Consider the following 24,917-nt stretch of genomic DNA (forward strand, 5'->3'; position numbering starts at 1 on the left):
GTCTTTTATCATTTCGAACTAAGTAGTATTTGAGCATATATATATATATATATATGACTATTTAATGGTTATATTTTTATTGTAATTATATGGTTACATTTTTTTTGACTTGGTAGACATTTATATGACTATTTAATGGTTATATATATATATGACATTTTTTTTTTAGAATTAATTAATTATAATTAACTATTTTCTTAAAATAATTAATTAAATATTTAACAAGACCCCTTTTAACAATTAATATTTATATTTTAATCCTTACTCTAATTATTTTAGTAATTAAGCTATTTAATTATAATATTTACAATAAAATTTATTCTTTTACAAAAATTAAACTTTTTTTACACAAATTAAAATTCTCTTCTTATAATAAATTTTTAAATAATTAATTATTTTTAAATGATATTTAATTATTTTGTTACAATTAGATGAACTAAGTATAAGACCTCAAGCTAGTCAATCGATAACAAGTGTAGCCATTTTTTTTTCTAAAAACCCCTTCAATTTATTTCACTTTTTACTTTTTAAATATTTAAATAAAAAAATTAAATAATTAAGTGTAATAATTTAAAATTAAGATTACAAGTATAATAAAATTTAAATTATAAAATTATATGTGTATAATTTTAAATTATAAAAAGTTTTGCTAAATTTTTTTAAATAATTTAAGTGTAAAAAAAAATTGCTAAAAGATCCTTATATAGTAATAAATTGCAAGAAAATTAATTAATAATTATAATTAATTTAATTTTAAAATATAATTAATCTTAATTAAAGTTTTATAAGTAAATAAATTATTAGGTTACTTTCAGGTTACAAGTTATTTATTATTTATTTTTATTTAATTTCCAAATTAATCACAACCATTTAATAGTAATTCAATGTCTTAAAAAAATATAACCATGATGGTTACAATAAAAATGTAACCATTGAAACCTCGTCCATATATATATATATATATTTAGAGTTAGATATTTGATCCAATTCAATATTTTTTTTCTCATCGGATCTAATTCAATTAGTAATTAAATTTAAAAAATCATTATCCAATCTGATCCAATCAATCACTAATTGGATTGAATCGGTTTTGTTAATTGGATATCTAATATTAGAAAAAATTACACTTACTATGGAATTTTAAAAATTCTTATGTTAAATATCACACTTTTAAGTTTGACTAATTTATATGGTATTTTTTTTTAAGTCTTTTTATGGTATTTTATAGGTCATATATATGTAAATTAGATTTTTAAATCTCATATATTTAATGTTTTTATTTGTTTAGGTAGTTTTATTTGTCACTAGTGCCGGAAAAATCGCTGATAATATTTTACAAAATTAAAATAAAAAATTTAAGAGTAATTTGCGGCAAAACTCCCCCAACTATCAATTTACTTGCAAAAAACCATCCAACCTTAAAGTTTTTTGGATGGTTTTTTGCAAGTAAATTGATAGTTAGGGGGGTTTTGCCGCAAATTACTCTTAAAGTTTTTATTTTATTTTGTAAAATATGGCCACCTAGGATAATTTTTTAGTGACCTGTCATTGCCACGTGGGTAAAATTAGGACTTAACGAGACTGGACAGACGACACCTTAAAATATAAACATCACCATTTTATTTAAGTTTAATAATCCATAAAAATATTATTGTTACAAGCTTAATGCAACTAAAGTTCAAACAAATAAAGCAATAACATTAATTCTTGAGTAATAAAATAGAACAAAATATTATAAAAACAAATATACAAAACAACCAAAGCTTACAAAATCAAAAAAAAAATATGTAAAAATATAATTAAAATATGTATTTTTTTATTATACATAAATAAATATAAATAGTTTTTTTTAATATATATAAATGTAATTAAATTAGATCGATTTTTAATTGGATTTTGAGAATGACATCCAATAACCGATTCAATCCAATTAAAATTTTACTTTTAACATCCAATCCAGTCCAATCAAATTATAATTAAATTGATTAGGTTGAGATATTTGAAAACACGAGGTAAATACTCGTTTGACTTACCGTTTTTGTTTTCTGTTTTTGGTGTATGGGTCCATACATAGCTTGAAAATTTTCAAATTGTATTGAATCTCCCTATAAATTGAGAGTTCTCCACCTCATTTTAAGACACCAAATCCAAAATCTACTTAAGTAACCTCGTCTCCTGAAGTACTAGGTTTAGAGAAGAAATATGGAAGTAGCTCGGGTGCTTCACATGAACAAGGGGTCAGGGGACACTAGTTATGCTAAAAATTCAACAGTTCAGGTTAATTTACATGAACCCACCCCCAACAATCTTTAACTTAATTACATATATATATATACTTTGTTTTGTTTTTCTATTTTCTATATAATGAAAAAATATTGAATGGATATGTTCAGAGCAAAATACTGTCGATAGCAAAGCCAATGATGGATGAAGGCATACTAAAGATTGTTGAGAAAAGTCCTGAGAGCATGGGAATAGCAGACTTGGGGTGCTCAGCAGGACCAAACTGTTTGGGTGTGATTATGGAGATTGTGGATGTTATACACGCCAGATGCTGCACCCTAAGCCAGTTTTCCCCTGAGTTAAGATTGTTCTTAAACGATCTCTTTAACAATGATTTCAACAACATATTTGCTTCTTTGCCAACTTTCTACAACCAAATCAGAAAAGAGAAGGGTTCTCATTTTGGACCCTGTTATATCTCTGCCGTTCCTGGTTCTTTCTACGGCAGATTGTTCCCAACAAACTCTCTCCATTTCATTCACTCTTCCTCCAGTCTTCACTGGCTTTCTCAGGTACTACTACTATTACTATACCCTACCTATATACAAATAAATAACATTTTAGCTTCCCCAACTATATATATGATAATTGTAGGGGTTTGCCTTATATTTATAAATTTGTCCCTTTGGTTGTATTTTGTTCATATTTGCAAGTAAATTCTTGATGTAAGACTCATTCACGGCTAATATATTATAATTATAATTCGAGAGTCAAGCTAAAAACTAATTGTATACATAATACTCTAAAAATAAAATATGGGGCTCTGTATTCCTAATTTTAAAATTAATGTTTGAATATTTAAGTTGAATATACTTAATTTAAGTTTACTTATAATAATTAATAATGAGCTATCATATTGTAATTATACGTATGGTTTGTGAAAATATTTTTCAAACAAATAATTTAGAAGGCAAAACCCTCCATATGTCGTAATTCATAATAAATATATATACATAAAAGACAAAGCATTTTCTATGTTTTAATATTTGTGCTTTGTATTATTTATTATTAAGCTAATAATTAGTTATAGGTTGATTTTGAAATCCAACCACATATATATTAACTCTTAAAATCTTCTCTATATTAATCTTATTCATTAATTTACAGTGCTGTCTCCCTCATTTTCATGATAATAATAAACTTTGTCTATCTAATGAATTGGGTGTTATCTATTTTCAAATATTGTAACTTTATTAATTGTACAACTTCTTACCATCTTTTAACTCATGATGTAGATCACGAAAATAATAAATGGTTAGGGTTCATGCTTAGTTCAGTATACCCTTAAACTAGATAGTAAATAAATTATAGTTGGATGTGAGATCTTTTTTTTTCTATTCATCAATCGTACGGTACGTAGTTAAATACTTTTTTAAGCAACAATATAATAATAATAATAATTAATACATACTTATGAAAATTTATTCTCAAATTTTGAACATGTATTAAAACAATGGCAAAAAAAAAAGACTTGTAATTAGAACGTTAACTTATATAAAGTTACTATATGTAATATGCTATATCTAAACTGTGTACAATATAAAGTATGAAAAAGTACTTAGAATTTTATTATAATAAAAAAGTAGTGATTTACAAAAATATTCTCATCCTTGTCATGATGAAGAGAGCAATTATATTCATAGCTATATATCCAAATACATCTTTGAAAATTCTTTCCCGAAGAATAATTAAACAGAATTTGCGAATTCTCGTGTGCGCGTAGAAAGCAAGCACGGTTTGAAAGATTAATTAGTAGAGCATTAATTGTTATATATATTAGGCACCTTGTAATTTTAGTAACGCCCCGTATTATTATGAGCATTGCTATTGGGCACCAGTGGTGCCTAGCACCTTCTAAATGTGTCGACTTGCAATTGGCTAGCGATACTCTATAAAAATTATTATATTAAACTATATGGGACCCGATACTTAATTGCACCAATATCGATATTGACACGTAGGAGGATGCTAGTCACCAGTGGTACCCTTTAGCATTTCTCTATTATTATTTTGTAAGTAATTAACTATATTCCATAATAATTATTACACAATTAATTGCACCGGTTATCTCATAGTGGTTATTAGGCATGTGCTGAGCATTTCTCCTATCATTTCTAATTCCAAAAGTTCCAAAAGACGACCCCTTAATTCCATACATCGTACGATTAATCTGGTCCAACTGGGATGTAGTCCAATTATTTATTATTGTCTACATAAAACACACTTGGATCGACCATCATATTATTAGCCAATGAATTGATAGTAAATAATTTTACATTATTTTTATATATATAGGTTCCAAAGGGTTTGAACAGTAATAATGAGAGTGGAGTAGAGGTCATAAACAAGGGAAAGCTATACTTGTCAAAGAGTAGCTCAGAGTGTGTGGTTGAGGCCTATTTGGATCAGTTCGAAAAGGACTTTGGTGTGTTTTTGAGTTCACGTGCGGAGGAACTTGTGACCAATGGTCGCATGGTGTTGTCATTCATGGGCCGTACGTCACCCGACCCCACCGCCGACGAAAGCTGCTATCAATGGGAGCTCTTAGCCACTGCTTTGATGGCCATGGTTTCTGAGGTAATTCAAATTTCTCTCTCTCTATATATGTACATACATATGATCCCAAGATTTCTTATTATTTACATATATCTTCATAATCCCATGATTTCTTCTTCTTCTTTTTTTCTTAACAAAGATATGCCCATGATAATTCCTACATAAATAAGTAATTTTGTATATATAATTTTGTACCTTGTTTTGTTTATATTAAAATAATACATATTTTTTTGTCAGGATAAATATTAAAATAATATATAAATTTCATTTACTGTGGTGCCCATATAATTCAAACAAATATTTGTTGCAGATATGCTTGTTTTTTATTTATTATTTTCTTTTTAACAATGAAGTGCTTGTTTATTTTTTAAAATTTTTAATGTTTCTGGTTGAACACAATATGAAATGTTTTTTTTTAATAATTTGCCTTTTGTTTTGATGAAATGGCTGTTACTTAAAAGAATCTCACATTATTAATGTTGAACTAGATAGTACTATATAAGATATATACTCCTCTCACTTTATAAAATTTCATGTATCTTCACATACAATTTATAGGGTCGGGCTTAGGCTATGGCAGACTAGGCCGCGTCTAGGCCCATCCAGCCGAAGGGTTAAAAAGAATATTTTTTTAAAAAAAAATATGAATATTTTTTAATAATTTTCAAAAATACTACATATTTTTTAAAAATTTATGAATACTTTTTAATAATTTTTAAAAATACTACATATTTTTTTTTAAAATAAAGTATCCAATAATTTTTATTTTACCCAATCTCAACCAGCCTTCCTCCATACTACATATTTTGTTTACCACACTTTCAAATTCTAACAAATTGTTTACATTTTACTATAATTGATAAGGAATATCTTCCATCCACTGATTTTTTTTTCTTCAAGACAACATATAATTATTTTAATTTTTGTAATTAATACCGCTCCAAAGCATATGCATGTATTTGTGGACATAAATAAATTTGAATAATATTAATGAAAGGCGAAAGAATAATTAAGTGAATGAATTTGGGTGTAGGGTTTAATAGAAGAGGAAAAGGTCGACAGCTTCAACGCACCGTATTACGCACCATGTCCTGAAGAGATAAAGAAAGTGGTAGAAAAAGAAGGGTCTTTCGTTTTGGAGAATGTGGAAGCTTTTCCAGTGGACTGGGATGGCGGGGCAGTAGATTATGATCATCACCAATATACCACGGTTGCCGAGCTGTCTAGGGCCAGAGGCCAACGAGTGGCCAAGACCATTAGAGCTGTTGTTGAGTCAATGCTGGGTGACCATTTTGGTACTCATATTTTGGACGACTTGTTTAACAGATACCAACACATCGTTGCTCATTATTTATCACACGCTTCCACAAAGTACATCAATTTGGTTCTTTCTCTTAGGAGAAAGGAAAAATCAACTACTACAACAGTAGCTGCCAACCAATAATTATATGTTAAGATATTTGTCAACCTACCTACCTAGCTATATATAGTAGCTATAATATGATGATATAAATAAGAGAAATGCAAGAATTAATGAACCAGTGTACCTAGTACCTTTTTATATGTTAATATCGTTATTGGTCTACTTAAGTATCAGATTCCATATAGTTTAATGTAATAATTTTTAAAGAGTATCGCTAACCAATCGCAAAGCGATATACCTAAAGGTATTAAGCACCACTGGTGCTCATAGCAATGCTCATAAATATAAATAAAATGTACTAAGATGTATTGTGGACTATCTAATCTATGCTTAATAATTAATTAATAGCACTCTCAACCACTTTTCTACTATCCTTTAAAATATAATTAAAAATCTTCTTTCTCTATTAGGGTATGAGCGGCAAAACCACATGAAATATACGAGTTATGACATTTAACCCCACAAACTTAGTTTTTAGTGGTAAAATCCTCCAAACTCTTACACTTATGTTAGAATGTTGTTGACTATCTAATCTATCCTTAATAATTAATTAATAGCACTCTCAACCACTTTTTTACTCTATCCTTTAAAATATAATCAAAAATCTACTTTCTCTATGAGGATATGAGCGGCAAAACCACATGAAATATACGAGTTATGACATATAACCCCACAAACTTAGTTTTTAGTGGTAAAATCCTCCAAACTCTTACACTTATGTTAGAATGTTGTTAAATGTTAGTGTGTACTACTGATGTGTACACAAGTATACACAGGGCATGCTTTTATTGAACCATCTCATGTTAATATTTAAAAATAAATTACAAAAAAAATTATTCCTTTTCTTTTTTTCTTTTCTTTTTCTTATAAAACGAACGACACCTTCCCAGAACCCCACACCTTATTCTTCTTCTTTTCTTCTTCTTCCTCATTCCTTCTTCTACCATTATCAACACCAAATCCCAAAAACTCGAGACCCCACATCGCCAAAACTCTTTCCCTCTCACGATACTTCTTCCTCCCCCCTCTCGACCTCAATATCATCATTATCATCATCATCAAAACCTTCCATTTCCAAGAATTATACTCCTTGCTTCCCCTACTTCTTCTTCTTTGACAAAAATATAGTCGCTAGCCATTAACAGATGAAAACGCGAGATGGGTAGAGAAATAACACAAACAATTTGAAAGACATGAAGAGAGATTCTTCTAGTTTGAAGGAAAATTATTCAGGTGAATTTTGTGTGGGAAGAACAAGCGAGAAGAGATTGTGGTAGTGGTAGTAGTACTCTGAATTGTGAGAAAAGAATTCAAATCTCCAGCATTAACCCTTTGTTCCCACTCAAGGAAAACTCCCATTAAGATGAATTGAGCTATCAATGAGAGAGGATTGGGAAAATTTTCAAAACCCAGAGATCTGTCGCTGTCCGTTATCGACCCTAAGAACCCTGAGATTTGAGACCCGAGAACCCCTCTCTCTCCCTCCCTCCCTCCCTCTATGTGTGATCACCTAAACATTATAAATGGAGGTCTTTGGTGCTCATTTAAGAGAGATGAAGTTTTCTATCAAGAAAGTACTTTGCTAGAAAACTCTAAAGCTTGATAATATTCCCAAAGCTATTTCCTAGAGAGTTCCCTTAGTGCTTAGAGATAGGGCAAATAAGCTTTTGGACAAAGGTGTAATACCTTGTTCAAGTCATGGTGATCCCTACTAATCTACACTCAAGGTAGTGAGTGAGTGATATTTTTCTTCTTCATATTATATATGTTATATAATATTGTGTAATCTATCTTCTCTTCTACCTTTCATATATATATGTAATATATATAGTGTATATATATGTATTGTAACATATATTTAATCAATCTCTTATTCTATCTTTGTATTATTTTTACAATTGAGTTGAATATATCTTGGTTTATCTTCCATTGAAATAATATCTCTAACAGATAAACATAGGCTTTTATTGATGTTGAAAACCAGTAGAAGAGTGTTGAATACAAAGAAGAAAGAATGAGAAGAAATTACAATGAATCTCACCAATGTGGAACCAAGATCAACAACACTTGGTGCCCTTATACATCCCTCTCATTTTCACTCTCTTTATTACTTAAAATTGAATTTACAACATAACATGAATTGAGTGTTACAAGGTCCATTTATAGTATGAAGGGTTAGTTGGTTGTTGAGCCAACTAACTCGGGTGCCAACTGTCAAAACAGTTGGTGACACATCAGCAAAAGTTAAAACATAAAATGGCTGAACTAAACACCATAGAAATTATAGGAAGTAAATGAAAATGGAAATTCTCTACTTATCTTCGAGAGCATAACCAAAAGGAACTTCAAAAAACAAAATAGAACTTGAAAATAAAACGTTATAATTAAAGGAAAAAATCTAGCTAATTACCCGAAAAAAAGTAGGTTAGATTTAAAGGATACTATAGTGCCCTTAACAGTCTCCCTAATTAGTGTAAAAATCCCCTTAATATCTATGCCATTGTTCTGATTGCTTAAGTACAAAATTTCTGATTACTTGTTGACTTTCCCATAAAAAAACTACTTATTGACTAAAGTGCAGTATTTCAGACTGCTTGTTAATTTCCTGTGCAAAAATCCCCTTAATATCTATGCCATTGTTCTGTTAAGATTATACTACATTTCATAAAACCTTGAATTTTAATCTGATGTACATTGTCTGCATTACTAATATAACTTAATTGAGAAAACGTCCCTTATCAATGTCCAACGATTTGTCATGTCAAAAGCAATTGAAGGCTATTACCGAGAATCTGGAAGGGCTGGAAGAGATGATCTTTCAGCAGTATGCATTCTCCTTTATCAGAAAAAATATTTTAGCCGAGTTGTATGTTGTGAAATGAATAAGGATACAAGAAAGATAGCTTATAGAGGGCAATGAGTCAAACTCTGACAATCAAAGAGTATTGTGAACTTAAGGTCAGCATCTTTTTAACTTTTACCAACAATTTTTTTTAGGACTTTTTTCAGTTTTAGCCAAAAAACAAAAGTAACAATATTAGAAAAATATTCTCAGCTGGTCAAATAAACTAATATACAGTCTAAATAAAAAAAATTACACAAATACCACTTACACACACCTTCAAGCCAGGATCCATGCTTTCTAGACAATCATCGCGCAACCACGCAGCAACCCAATGCAATTGAAACGAAAATTTAACTAGAAAGAGAACCACCACCGACGACTTTACTTGAGAAGACGGCTAGAATCAATCAAATAAGAGTTGTTTCGAATTCATAAAAAAAAAAAAGTGTAGAAAAATACTACGAAACTTAAATTCAACTAGAAATCTAGTTTAATTTGCATAAAACTAATGTCCTGACTTCAATTTTCAGATCCATGAAATCCAGATCTCAAAAAGTTGAACTGGAGTTCTCAAACAATCCAACTCAAGTATAATCCAAAAAAATTACATTAATGCTATCGTAAAATATTTATCCTGATGTATTTTCGTTGTTTTCCAAATTTCTAATGGTGAATTTGTTCATATTAAATCATGAAGAGACATGTAGATAGAGTTACATACGTGGAAACACTGTTCTGATTTTTAATGTTTCATAACAGTTGCATAAACATTTTGCTAACAGTTATTTCATCTGATTGAAACATTCGTCTGATGCAACCTGCGACCAACCACCCAGCAACATTAATCTGATTGAAACCTTGGTCTGATGCAACCTTCGACCAACCACCCAGCAACCTTCGTCTGATGCAACCATCGCGCAACCACTCTGCAACCATCGTCTAATTGTGTAAGTGATAGTGTAAAAGGTATTTTGGTAATTAAAATCACATAAAAAGTATAAATATTGTCCACACCTTATAGAGATATTTTTGTAAATAAGGTGTCAATTTATATTTTTTATGTAATAATTGTTTTTTTTTATTGACCATTCTTGCAATAAAAGTGAACCAAAAAAAAACCAAGCATGAAGTAACATCATCATTAAACGAAATCATAATATTTATCTCATAATGTAACATTGAACAATTTTAGCAAGTAGTTACTAGTAATGAATATCAGATCAAGGCTTTTAGAAGACCAAGGATGATGAAATTTAAGCACACAAAAAAGAGATAGAGGATGATCAAATTTACCTGCCAACAAGGTTCACAACTAGGCTGCTTTGAAAATGACCACCATGCGCAAGAGGAACAAAGGAGGCGAAGGGCTGAAATCAAAAATTGTGATGATGGAGGAACGAATGAAGAAAGGGGAACGAAGGTGCGCATAGTGTCGATCTTCAATCGTGGTGGTGAGGAGGTGTTGTTATCTGGAGAAAGAATCGAATAAATTTTTTTCATAACGTATCGAGTACATAAAAGTGGGTATAAATTAAATAATAAATAAAGAAAGGTAAAAATTAAATGGGATAATAAAAAAGGATAATTTCATAAATTATTATTTTTTATAAATTTTTTATATTCTTACCTTCTAAAAGTTTTTTTTTATATATTTTTTTACAGTTTTTTATAAAAAAACAATATCAAAACAACAAGAAAACTGCTTAAAAATAATAAGAAAATAACATCAAAACAACAACAAAAAATTAATAACAAATTAACAAGAGTACAGCATAAAAATACATTAAAAGACGGTATTTTTTGTAAATAAAATCATAAAAATCGTAAAAATATATAAAATTCTACAGCCACATTTTTGTAATTCTTTTTTGTATATTTATGAAATAATCCCCAATAAAAAATAGTACACATTGTAAATTCCTCATAGTTTTTTTTTTTTTTTTTTTGATAAAATTTCCTCACAATTTCAATCATGTATGAATGCACCGGAATTGAAGCCCAGAACTAAAGCTAGCAAGCCATACACTCTGGACCGTTTGTTGGGCATGGCCCAACCCAAGATATTGAGTTCCAATTTCAAAGATCATTTTGATGAAATTACACTTAGTATGGGATTTTAAAAGTTCTTATGATAAATATGGCACATTTAAGTTTGGCCAATTTATATGGTATTTTTTTATTTTTAGGTTTTTGTATGGTATTTGATATGCCATATATATGTAATTAGGTTTCTAAATCCCATATTTACTGTTTTTATTTGTTTAGGAAGTTTTATTTGTCATTGATGCCGGAAAAGTCACCGGAGTTTGCTGTCGGTGCCGGAAAAGTCACCGGAGTAGCAGTCGGTGCTGGAAAAGTCATCGGAGTTGCTGTCGGCGCTGGAAAATTCATCGGAATTGGCATTTTCGCCGGAAAAATCACTGAAAAATCACCAAGAAACTGGTTTCTTGAAGTCTAAGAAACCGGTTTCTTGAAGTCTAAGAAACCGGTTTCTTGGTGATTTTTCCGTTGACAATGCCAATTTTGACGACTTTTCTGACGCTAGCAGCTACTCCGGCGACTTTTCCCAAGACCGACAAGAACTTCGAAAAGTCATTAGAATTGGCATAGTCGCGTAAAAATCACCAAGAAACCGGTTTCTGGTTTCTTGATGAAGAAACCGGTTTTTTGGTAATTTTTCCGGTAATTTTTCTGACGACAATGGCCTGACGAATTTTCTAGCGTTGGTAGCAACTCGACGACTAATACACCGACACTACTCCGTGACTTTTTCAAGTACCAACAAGAAACTCTAGGAAATTCGTCAAAATTGTCATTGTCACCGAAAAATTATCGGGCTAATCACCAAGAAACCGTTTTTTCGGTTTCTTGATGAAGAAACCAGCTTTCTTGGTAATTTTTATATTTTTTTCTCTATTTGGTTGATTGATGAAACTGGTTTGAATTATTTTCAGTGTATATCATTTTTGTTTTGTTTTCATAATCTTTATTATTGTTGTGTAACAAAATTAGTTCCTTGATGAAGAAACCAATTTCTTGGTGAAGAAACCAGTTTCTTGACGAAAAAACCACTTTCTTGGTGATTTTTCTAATGATTTTGCTGGCGACAATGCCAGTTCTGACGACTTTTTTTACGCCGGCAATAACTCTGGCGATTTTTCCAACACCAGGAACTACTAAAGCCGCAACTTTTTCGGCAGACATCAAACTCCGGAATAGTCGTCGGACTTGGCATTGTCAACTGGTAAAATTACCGAAAAATCACCAAGAAACCGGTTTCTAACATCGAAACCGGTTTCTTGGTGATTTTTCCAAATGACAATGCTAATTTTGACGACTTTTTCTGGCCACAGAAGAATCACGGCGACTTTTTCGGCACCGGCGGCTACTCCGACGACTTTTCCGGTGCCGACAGTAAACTCCGGTGACTTTTCCAGCACGAGTGATAACTTCGGCAATCACTATAATTTTATTTGTTTTATTTTTTTAAAAAAAATAAATATGAAGGGAATTTTAATATTTTTTATAGTAATTTAATTAAGTTTTTATTTTTTATGAATTTTAAATTCAGATTTCTTTTTAATGTTTTGTATGGTTTTTTTTAGAAAAAAACCATATTTTTAGTTTGATTGGTTAAATAATGCCATATTTAGTGGTATTTACTTTTTATGCCATATTTATCATAACCTTAATAATTTTTCCCATATTTTTGAAAATAGCCCTTTTTAATTTGACATATATGGCAGATGAAATTAATTTCAAATATACTGCGAATTTAATGTAGAGTAGTCCATATTGTATAAATACTATCAGCTCCAAATTAGAAGCTTTTCTCACTTCATATATAAAAATTTATAAATTTATATATTTTATATTAATTAATTATATTATGCATAAAAAATAATTTATTATACATTTTATTAACTATAAAAAAAATATATTTATAAATATTCTAACATATTTTTGTAATATAATAAATTTACTTATATACACTGGAACATCTACATAAGAATAATCTATTTAAGAGTAACTTCTAATTTGTTATAAAAAAAATCAAGTCTCAATTTAGGTCAGTTGTAAATACGCGGCTACCTTTATATTCTATCATGTCTTCCAGCTTCTCTTCTAGGGATGTAAACGGAGCGTGGCGGGTGCGGGGATCGCTCCCCCACCTCCATACCCGCTTCTTAAATTCACCCCCATACCTGTCCCAATACCCGTTTAAATTAAAGCGGGGGGAGGGGGGGGGGGGTATTATCCGACGGGGGGAAGGATCCCCATCGGGTACCCATTACATATATATTTTTGAAAAAAAAATGATGTCTTAAAGAGAATTAAAAAAAAATAATCAAAAAAACTTAGTAAAACAATAAACTTAAGTGGAATAATGTGTATAGTAAAAAAAAATGTATAATCAATAAAAAGCCTAAAGCATGAAGTTATTTTAATTGTAGTAGTTATGATTTTAAAATTTAAATATATACATATATCATATCGGGGCGGGTTCGGGGCGGGTATTTATTCCCCCGCCCCGTTTCCAACTCGGGTATGAATCTTTAAACCCATACCCAACCCCCGCCCCCGAAAGTCTACCCCCGTACCCGCCCCATTAGGGGCGGGTACCCGAACCCGCGGGTATAATTGTCATCCCTATTCTCTTCATCTCCTGTCATATAATTTGAACAGCCAAAATCGACTATACAATCATTATTGTAGTCAATCTTTTCTGCATTTGGCCATGTGGCCATACTTTTCATAGTTGTAGCATTTTTCATTAAATTTATTGTTATTCTTTGATTGACCACTCCGTTTTGTCTTTATTTTGAGCTTTCCCTATTTAGGAGCTCCCATGATGACTATCCTTGTCATCATATTTTTAGAATTTCTACTAGCATTTGCTCGGAGTCATCCTTTCTTATCTCTACTAAAGAGTGCTTCTTTGTCACTCTTTAATGAGATACCAGACATTTGCTTAGCTGACGCTTCTTGGTTAGCTAGCAAGTTTTCTAACTCAACAAGAGAATGTTGGCTTGGCCAACCTTGTATTGCAACAATAAAAATTTTGAATTTTGGCCTTAATCCATGAATAATAATTCTTCTAATTCTAGCATCTAACATACCAGCACCAGAGTCTAATGCAAAGATTTTGCGACAAAGAGATTTTATCTTGGTGAAGTATTGGTTGATAGTCATGTTGCACTGCCTGATTGAGAAAGCTCGTTCTCCAGAAGATACAATCTCGTATCATTTTTCTTAGTGAACAATGATGCAAAAGTATTCCATGCTTTCTTCAGTGTCTTTGTTGGCCCGATGTGCTCCAACATCTCATCTTCGACTATGGTATGAATCGTAAACATTTCTTTCCCTCTTTAATCTTTCATTTCTTCAAATGGATGCATCCTCCGGTTGTGTGACTTCACTGCCACCAATGATCTCCCACAAGTCTTGGCTTTAGAGATATGTCTCCATGTGCATTGACCACGTATTGTAATTTTAGTTGTTAAGTTTCTTAATTCTGCCGACAACTTGAAGGTCACCCATCGTGCAAGCGATCAGTAGTATTAAATCACACACAATCACTATAAGAAACTCAACAAACAACTCTTTAGTGTAAATTGACCCAACCCGGCTCTGATACCACTTGTAGAATACCATAACACATGAAAACATAATTACTTTATTATTGTAAAAGTAATTACACCAAGACTTGAACACTTTATCTTGATCACAATACACACCAAGCACTCACTCTTTTTACTTACTAGACACTCACACTTAAAGGTCTACTTGCACACTATTTGATGGGACACTCTTTTAAAGTTTTGTTGGGACTTAGTTGAACACACTTAGGACACACTTTACTTGAACACTCAAGTTATCACTCAACTCACCATGTACCACCAAAGGACCAACTCCCCTATTTATACTACTCAAAGGATAATGCATTATTATTCTAGAATGTTCTAGCGAATTGTCAATTTATTATAGCTTAAAATATTCTTGAAACTTCTTATGACTACTAACTCTCTATGATTCTAAAAAATTTTATAATACCGAAATGATAGAAAATTCTAGATACTTGTAGAGTTGATCTTTTAACAACATCAATATTTTCATCAAATTGTTTTTTCTTATGAATTAATCGTTTTTTAGAAAATTTAGACTATATTCCCATCTCACTTGCAATTATTTTAGTAGAATTCATAATAGCTACAAATCCATTTTCCTTATAATCTTTAAAATAAGAAAGGAGGCTATCTTGATTTCGACCTGGACCCTGACCTCGGACCCTGATCCAGACCTTGATCCTAAACTCAAACTCCGTACCCTGGCCAAGTTCAAGTTTGAGTTCGAGTCTGGGGTCCGGGTTTGGGTCTAGGTCCGAGTTTGGGTCCAGGTTTGTGGTCCGAGTCTAGGTCAAGGTCCAGTGTCAAATATCTGTTGTCTAGTGTCCGGGTCGAGGTCTGGGTCCGAGGTCGAGATCTGGGTCTGGGTCTGGGTCTTGTTCCGGTCTGGGGTCCGGGTTCGGGGTTTAGGGTCCAGGGTCCAGGTTTGGATTTGAGGTCCGGGTGCAAGTCCAAGATCGAGGTCGGGATCCGGGTCCAGGTTCGGGATTCGGGTCCGGGTATGTGAACAAAAAAGTAAAAAAAAAATATGTTAGACAAAAAAAATCGTTTTTGAAAATAGTAAATAACATTTTGATGTATTTTTGTTTTCAAGTTTCATAAAATTCAGTTTTTTTTTAAAAAAAAAGAAAAGTTTAAAAATTTGACCAACCACCCTTATTAGTTTTTAAAGTTATTTTCTATTTTTAAAAACTAAAAACTATTTTTTAAGTTATAGAACCACATAACCCCTAACATTCTGTTTTCTTAGTCCATCTTAGTTCTCTCCATCTCTCCTACCTTTTTAATTCACAATGTAGGGGATTTAGAGTTGTAAAATCCTCCAAGTTGAAATTTAAGGAAATAGTTTAGGAAGTAAGAAAATAAACTTTCAAAACAATGATATTTAGCACAAATTTTTCAGTAAAGTAATTGTTTTTTCACTTAGTACAATACTGAAGAACAGCTTCTTCCTCTTTTTTTCATTTTAGGTATCCGTGAAGATGAATTAAGTTGGTGAACCCCTGCATATGTGATTGTATGTAGAGGTAAAAGGTACTTATTTATATGGGTTTCTTTCTCTTTCATCAAACAAAGTGTATCACGTTATAAAATGCACCAGGCCCTCAAGTTGTATGGAGAAGAAATATGACCCTCTTGATTTGTTCTCGTGGGTAAATGACAGAATACATAAATATATCAAAGATCTAATCTTTCTTCTCAGAACAATTGTATTCGTGTATTTTTAGATGGTTCTCTAATATTTGAGACCTTGATTATAGGGGATCATGGTCTTCATAATCATACAGGGAGTTTTATACAATTTATTGATGAGACAATTTCTATACATCCGGAGTAATGGGTATAGGCTTATAGAACTTCAAAAGCTTGATAATCTTGACATAGAGGGGGCAATTCATGCATATTATAATATTATTTCTGAGCCATGCATGTAGAGAATTGGGGGTAGAGAAAGTTCCACACAAGTATACGATCGACTTTGCATTACTTCCATTTCTTTCTTTAGATGTATTGCGGAAGAGAATATAAAACCAGAAAGTGTTTTATTGAATTAAAAACCCATCAGTAAAATACAAAGGGGAAAGGTATATATACAAGGGGACCCGATTCCTATAAACCAGGAAATAACAAACAGACACCAGAAATATCTATTAACCACCTAAAATATCTACTAACCTATAAACTGACTAAACAACCACTAACGGTCCAATGTTCAGTACATATAACAGAGTAGACAGAGTATAGTGTAATTCTTGTTACCCCCCCCTCAAGATGGATCATATATGTCATGTATGGCCATCTTGGACAAATGTGAGTGGAGAATGGTGTATGGCAGGGGCTTAGTGAAGGCATCCGCTAGTTGTAAGTTGCTGCTAACAGGAATCAAACGTATTGTGGAAGTGGCAATTTTCTCGCGAATGAAATGACAGTCCAATTCGATGTGTTTGGTGCGCTCGTGGAAGGTAGGATTGTTGGCTATGTGGATGGCTGAGTGGTTGTCACAGTAGATGAAGGCCGGTGTTGGTTGGTTGATGTGGAGGTCCTTGAGAAGATATTGAATCCAAGTGATCTCACTTGTGGTGGCGGCTAAGGCACGATATTCAGCCTCAGCTGAACTCCTTGAAACAGTGGCTTGCTTCTTGGTTTTCTAGGAAATAAGGCAGTCGCCAATAAAGATGCAGAAACCCGTGGTTGAACGACGAGTGGTGGGGCAAGTAGCCCAATCGGAGTCGGAGAAACCACGAAGATGGAGAGAAGAGGCAGTGGAGTAAAAAATTCCTTGGCCTGGTGAACCCTTTAAGTAACGAAGCAGGTGGTGGAGAGCCGTTAAATGTGGTGTGCGAGGGCAAGACATGTATTGACTGAGAGTGTTGACAGCGAAAGTAATGTCCGGCCGGGAGAGGGTCAAGTAGAGGAGGCGACCAATGAGTTGTCTATAATGAGAAGGATTGTCTAGGAGGTCTCCTTCTTGATCATTGAGGCGTTGTCTTGGATCCATAGGAGCTTTTGCAGGTTTACTGCTAGTATAGCCGGTGTCATGGAGGAGTTGTAATGTGTATTTGCGCTGAGACAAAAAAAGACCAGTTGTGGCTCGAGAAATTTCAAAACCGAGGAAGTACTTCAAGGAACCCAAGGTTTTGAGTTTGAATCTAGCTTGAAGAGAGTCTTGTAAAGCATGTAGAATGTTAATGTTGGGGCCGGCCAAGATAATATCATCGACGTAAACGAGAAGAACCACAAATGTGTCTTGGGACCCTCTTGTGAAAAGAGTGTAATCGGCTTGGGATTGTGAGAATCCTTCTTGCAAAAGAGCATCGGTGAGTTTCTTATACCATTGTCGTGATGACTGTCTAAGTCCATAAATTGATTTATGGAGTTTACAAACTAGGTTGGTCCCTGTGATGGAAGGAGGAAGTTTGAGGCCTTGGGGAATTTGCATATAAACTTCCTCTTCTAAGTCGCCATTTAGAAATGCATTGTTGATGTCAAGTTGTAATGTGTGCCATTGTTTGATGGTGACGATGGCAAGAAGGAGCTTGAATGTGACCATTTTTGCTACGGGAGAGAAGGTGTCGAAGAAATCCAAGCCTTCTTGTTGTGTGTAACCTTGTGCGACTAAACGAGCTTTGAGTCTTTCCACGCTTCCATCGCTGTTATACTTGATTTTGTATACCCAACGGCATCCTATAGCATGTTTGTCCGATGGAAGAGGCACCACAGTCCAGGTGTTATTTGTGATGAGAGCCAAGAGTTCATCGTCCATAGCTTGAAGCCACCGTTTGAACTGGACAGCTTGTTTGTAACTTTGTGGTTCAAATTCAGCGGCAACTGCAAGAATAAAGGCCTTATAAGTTTTGGAAAGTTTAGAATATGAAATAAACTTTGAAATAGGATAAGATGTAGAAGATTTATCCTGTAGTAAGTTATAGCATTCAAAGTCTTGTAAGTAGCGAGGAGCCCGTGAGACTCGATTTGATCTTCTTGGCAGCGGGGTAAGATCAGGTCTGGGGGTCTGCTGCTGTTGATTTGCAGCCAGATCTGCATTATTTTGTTCATGTTGAACAGTAGGTTCTGGTGTGGAATCGTGCTGCTGTTGGTGTTCAAGAAAATCTGCATCATTAGATTCTTGTTGCACATCATGATCTTCCTGCAAAAACGGATTAGGGGAAGCATTGCAATTGTCTAGTGGAGGATAATCATTGATGTGTGTGTGTGTAACATGTGTATGAGGAAGAACAAGAGGTAAAAAAGGGTCAATACTATGATTATTTTGATTCAGCTTATAAAATGGATAAACATGTTCATGAAAAATCACATTTCGTGAGATGAAAATTTGATGAGTATTCAAATCATATAATTTGTAACCTTTAACACCTCTAGGATATCCTAGGAAAACACAAGTCCTAGCCCTTGGTTTGAATTTAGTTCTGTGAGAAGCAATAGTAGAAGCAAAGGCAAGGCATCCAAAACACCTCAAGTTATCATATTCAGGAGCTTTACCAAATAAAATCTCATAAGGAGTCTTGTTTTTGAGGTTCGGAGTAGGAGTGCGATTGATCAAAAATACGGCAGTAAGTAGGCATTCGGTCCAGTATTTTATGGGCACTCTTGATTGAAAAAGTAAAGCTCTTGCAACATTAAGGAGATGCTGATGCTTTCTTTCAGCAACAGCGTTTTGCTCGGGCGTTTCTATACAAGTGAAATCATGTAAAATACCATGTTTAGCAAATAATTCTTTAAAGGTTAGTTCTGGAGCATTGTCAGATCTAAACCTTTTGAAAACACAATTGTATTGAGTGCGTATATACGAAATAAATTCAGGTATTATAGAAAGAACATCAGATTTTTGTTTGAGTAAGTAAACCCAAGTGAATCTTGAGTGATCATCAACCAAGGTAAGAAAATACTTATGGTTAGAATGAGAAGTAACATGATAAGGACCCCAAACATCACAATGTATAAGATCAAAACAATGAGAAGTAAAGTTGGTATTAATAGGAAAAGGAAGTTTTCTTTGTTTAGCCAAAGGACAAATATAGCAAGGTTCAACAGTATGTAAGTTTTTTGTATCACAATGTAAAGAACTTTGAAGTAAATTCAAGCATTTATTTGACAAATGACCTAATCGTCTATGCCAAACTTCAGCAGAGGTAAAGGTATTAATAGAAACGGGTGTGGCATCCAAGATGTAGAGACCATTATCCGAATCACCTTTGCCAATCATCTTCTTGGTGTGTATTACCTGTATGTAAAACTTGTCAGCAAGAAATTTTATTTCATGTTTGTCATCCTGAGTTAAACAACTTACAGATATAATGTTATACTTGAAGGTGGGAACATAAAGGACTTCTCGTAGAGTGAGGTGATCATTTATGTGAACATTTCCACTCTTATACACCATGAGATGATTGTTATTAGGTAAAATCAATTTTGTTGGATTTATAGGATGAACATTTTGAAAAAGATTCAAATTAGAACAAATGTGCTTAGTGGCACCCGAATCTATAATCCAAGAATTAGTTTTAGGTGAAAGATTGTAATTGGTCAAGACAATACCTTGACTACCTGTTGAAGTGCTAGGATCACAAGGCGGCTGGTTACTGGTTTGAGCAGCGAGAAGGTTGAGTAACTGCTGGTATTGGCTTGGTGTCAATTGGGGCAGCATTGTGTTGTTGTCATTAGGGCTGGAACCGGTTTCATTTGTTGAATGAAATTGATTTGCTGCTGCATCTTTAGACTTTCCTGACTTGTTGTAACCCGGCGGATAGCCATGTATCTTATAGCATTTTTCAATCGTGTGACCGTGCATATTGCAGTGAGTGCAAAAGGGCCTCCCACGTTTTGGTTGCTGATTCTTGGATTGATCAGGTTTTCCCGTGGATCTCTCTCCTTGGAAAGCAAAGGCCATGTTGGCATTCGGTTCAGCAGTGGCGTTCTTTCCTCCCCTTTGATTTTCTTCCTGTGAAACTAGGTGAAAAACTCTATTTATTTCAGGCAAAGGATCCATGACAAGTATATTACCTCTCACTTGAGCATAAAGGTCAGACAATCCCATGAGAAAGGACATGATGTACTCCATGTTGTGATGTTCTTGCAACTTTTTGACTCCTCCACATGAGCAGCCATTGCAAGTGCAATTGGGTCTGAAGTTGGATAATTGCTCCCAAACAGTCTTGAGCCTTGTAAAATACATGCTCACTGATTGAGTTTCTTGCCTTAAGTTCATCAAATCTTTCCTCAGGTTGTAGATGTGAGCTCCATTTCTTTGCTGAAATCGCACCCTAAGATCATTCCATATCGCTGCAGCCGATTCATCGTACAGAATACTGGATGAAATCTCTTTAGAAACAGAGTTAATGATCCAAGAAATCACAATGTTGTTATTACGAATCCAAGAATTATAAAGAACATGATCAGTAATGGGAGGTTTAGAGATAGAACCGTTCAGAAAACCCAATTTGTTTTTAACAGAAATGGCTAACTCCATTGCTCTACTCCAAGCAACATAATTTTCCTGTCCAGTCAACAATTGGGACACCAAAACATTCCCAGGGTTGTCTCCGTGGTGCAGAAAGTAAGGGTTAGAAGGATCTTCAATTTGGCTTCTAGATCTGGTCAGTTGTGCGTTGAAGACAGCATCAGACATCTGACTTTAATTTTCGCCATTGTCGACCTGGGTTGGAGCTCCATCTTCAGTTCTTGTTTCTTGATCACTCGTCGACATGGTAGAACACGTGGGATGAAACGATTAGAAAACAGAGAGGGAAAAAGTCGATGAAGGGTTCAGTGAACGAATGAACACCTTCAATACAGATTATGATCGTTGCCGGAGAAGAAGGACTGTTGCACGGCGAGAACGATCGGAGAGAACTAGGATAGAAAGGAAGCATATCTTCCTTGCTCTGATACCATATTGCGGAAGAGAATATAAAACCAGAAAGTGTTTTATTGAATTAAAAACCCATCAGTAAAATACAAAGGGGAAAGGTATATATACAAGGGGACCCGATTCCTATAAACCAGGAAATAACAAACAGACACCAGAAATATCTATTAACCACCTAAAATATCTACTAACCTATAAACTGACTAAACAACCACTAACGGTCCAATGTTCAGTACATATAACAGAGTAGACAGAGTATAGTGTAATTCTTGTTAAGATGAAAGTTTGAAGATATTTAGTAAAGAACTTTTTGATAGCTAGACACAACAGCAAAGACCTGCAGTTTGATGATGAGTTTTTTAATATATGACAGTGTGTACTTGCAATCATGTCAAACTTCTGAATATTATGAGGTGTAGAATCTCTTTTTATCGATTTTATTCGTATTGTAATCTGTTTTAATATTATAGCTTTTAAGTCATGTATAATGTGAATTATGAAATAGTTAGATATTACTGTTAGGGCCTAGGGGTAGTGGTTTCACTCGAAAACTAAGAACACAAAGACCAGTGAAAATCTAACAACAAATCAACACCAAGGCTTGCACAAGTTGAGAAACTGTACAAAATATTTTATTTCCAAACCACTATAGAGTTGCTTTGAGGTTTCTATAAATAAAACAAGGCTAGGAAATTCTTCAAGTCAAGCAATTTTGATGAATTTCGTGGAGAAATTTGGGATTCTTGAAAAGCTAGGGAAAGAGAGAGAGAGAGAGACATCAGGTCTCAAAATCCTTAAAAACCATTTAAATAGGTATCATTGTTAGGCTCAACCAATAGTTTAGGCCACTGAGTCTCAAAACCCTTAAAAACCATTTAGAAAGGTTAGCAAGGCATAGTTATTAGGTTAAACCAATGAGATTGAGCCGCTAAAAACACAAAATATAAGGAAAATGCGAGTTGCGGGGGACAATAGGCGACACCAATGAGATTGAGCCAGTAACAAAAAGAATGGAAGGAAAATGCGAGTTGCATGGACAGCAGGCAACATACATTGCCCTGTAGCAAGCGATGTCAAACTTGCCTGCTTGCGCGCATGCATGCACGCACGACGCGTCGCTTCTAGGACATTACAAATTCTCCAAAATGACATTAAACACCTCAAAATGTTCCCAAACATTTTGTACATCTTTAGACACCTCTTTGTATCACTTTAGACCAAAAAACTAAAGTTCTAAATGCCTACAACAAAAAGTCAAATTTCACATCACCAGTATGTGAACTCATCAAATGCTTTACATCACTTTGTGCAAACAATTAACTTTATATTTCACCAGCACTAACCATTACAATCATACACTTTTGACCAAAGCTATTCGTGTATAATTATATGTTTGTTTGCTTTTATTGAAAAGGTCATTGATAAAAAACTTTTTCTCATAACCAAAATTATGGGATTATGTAATTTCATTCAACTTTAAAATTTATGCATTCTATTAAAGAGAGGTAGCTCAAGTGTTCAGGCATGTGGTTTGCTTCCACAAGGACTGAGGTTCGAATCTCCCCCGAGTACTACCTACACAACAATTGTTATAGTTTCTTGATCCCCAAATATAGTAGGTTTAGGCTGCCTAGTTAAAGGAAGAAAATTATGCATTCTTGCTTTAAAATGAATTCATGTATAACAGTCAAGAGAAACTTTGAGAAAGGTGCAATGATTTTCAGTAAAGTGAATTTAAAGATTTGTGTATATACTGATTCTTATGATAATAAGCATAATCCTTTATTAGCTAGATTGCTAAACTAAAGTGATTTATGAAGTTGGATTTTAAAGTTGTCCTCTTAAATTTTATATAGTATTTGAGCATTAATTCTTGCAGGTATGTTTCATTGACATGGATTTGAAACATTTTGAAAATATGCAAGAAAATTGTAAGCTTCTACACACAGATGGTGAAATCAGAGCAAGAGGTGGATAAAACTTAAAGAGTTTGGAGGTTTGTGGAAATGTGATCCGAGGTTTAATCCAATGGCACGGATGATATTGCTGAAAATCTTAATGGTTAGTGCCAGTTGCTTGATAAGGCAAATTTTCCCATTCATTGATGTTGTAACTAGTAATGTTATGACTTATGAGGCTTGGAAGGAACTGCATTTCTGTTACCCAGTTTTTATCCCTGTTCTTTCAGGGGTTGATGTCCTTTGTTGGTGTAAATGTTTAAACTAGTGAGCCTTGTTTCAAGGGTAATTAATTACACCCACTTCTTATTTTGCCACTTCCACTTGACCATATTCTTGAGGGGTGGTTTCAAGGGTAATTTATTACATGTCTCTATTCTGGTTTTTTTTTTTTTCAATTTATTTTTGACACATCTTATTTATAGCACATAAAGAAATTGATTGTTCAAATTTAATTTAATATTTTGATCTCTAGCAAAAGTGTTGCAATTAATCTTAGAATGATGTTAAAATTTTAATTTTTAATTAGGAAACAAGCATTTTAATTTCTTATCCAATATATAATATAACTGTATCAACACAGCTTGCATTATGCCTTGTGTCAAATATTTTCGTAATGGAGATATAAGTTGGTAAGCTTGTCATCTAAGATGATGGGATTCAGAGATAGAAGAAGGGAAAGTGATATAACACAACTTTTGGGTCTCTACTGGATAGTGATGTATCAACTACTCTACTGTGATTCCATTCCAAGCCCACATGGACATATTTATTTCTAACTACAGCTGGAGTTTAAAATTAACCTCAGCACTTTCTGGAGGTGAAGATAGAATACAGCCCATGGTGTTTGACAACCCTGTGTGTCTTAAAGGATAATTTTGATTGTAGAAGGATTCTTTCTCTGATAAAATTAGTGTTATTCAAATTGTGGTAGCTATTTATAGTTTACTAGATAGCATTAATAAGGATGTCATTGTGTTATTATAATTGTCAACATCATTTTGTTGAGATGCATGCTAATCTTTCCCAAAAAGAAAAAGGAAAATTGGAAGAAGAGAACCATGCTAAATAAAGTTGCACTCGACACGAAATGCTCTTTGAATATTTAGATTGGAGAATTTAAGTATTTGACTTACTTCTGGGGCCTGGTTTTGGCTGTGGTACAAAATTAACATTGTTCATTTAAGTGGCATCACTGCATAACATTTCTGCCTGTTAGTTCTAAGTAACTTCTAGATCAAAGAGTGAGTTTTTGTCTGGATTTTGGTGAAGGGAAACCTTCAAATTTACAAAGTAATATGCTACTGTTGCAAAGGTACTATTGTGTCTACAGTTGGTT

The 24,917-nt window shown here is 33.3% G+C and overlaps 1 protein-coding gene across 1 annotated transcript; it reads left to right on the forward strand.

The window, feature by feature from the left end:
* Positions 1 to 2,126: 2,126 nt before the first annotated feature.
* LOC115701091 (probable jasmonic acid carboxyl methyltransferase 2) lies at positions 2,127 to 6,582 on the forward strand. Its single transcript, XM_030628789.2, has 4 exons — positions 2,127 to 2,277; positions 2,394 to 2,795; positions 4,579 to 4,860; positions 5,873 to 6,582. The coding sequence occupies exons 1-4, from the start codon at positions 2,203 to 2,205 to the stop codon at positions 6,281 to 6,283; spliced, it is 1,170 nt and encodes a 389-aa protein (XP_030484649.2). The 5' UTR covers positions 2,127 to 2,202; the 3' UTR covers positions 6,284 to 6,582.
* Positions 6,583 to 24,917: the final 18,335 nt, after the last annotated feature.

Source organism: Cannabis sativa, chromosome X, assembly GCF_029168945.1.
Source record: "Cannabis sativa cultivar Pink pepper isolate KNU-18-1 chromosome X, ASM2916894v1, whole genome shotgun sequence".
In the NCBI taxonomy this organism is placed as follows: Eukaryota; Viridiplantae; Streptophyta; class Magnoliopsida; order Rosales; family Cannabaceae; genus Cannabis; species Cannabis sativa.

Coding starts and splice junctions, on each gene's coding strand:
- LOC115701091 (XM_030628789.2), top strand. CDS start 2,203: ATGGAAGTAGCTCGGGTGCTTCACATGAACAAGGGGTCAGGGGACACT. Junction 2,278..2,393: donor CTAAAAATTCAACAGTTCAG/GTTAATTTACAT, acceptor GGATATGTTCAG/AGCAAAATACTGTCGATAGC. Junction 2,796..4,578: donor GTCTTCACTGGCTTTCTCAG/GTACTACTACTA, acceptor TTATATATATAG/GTTCCAAAGGGTTTGAACAG.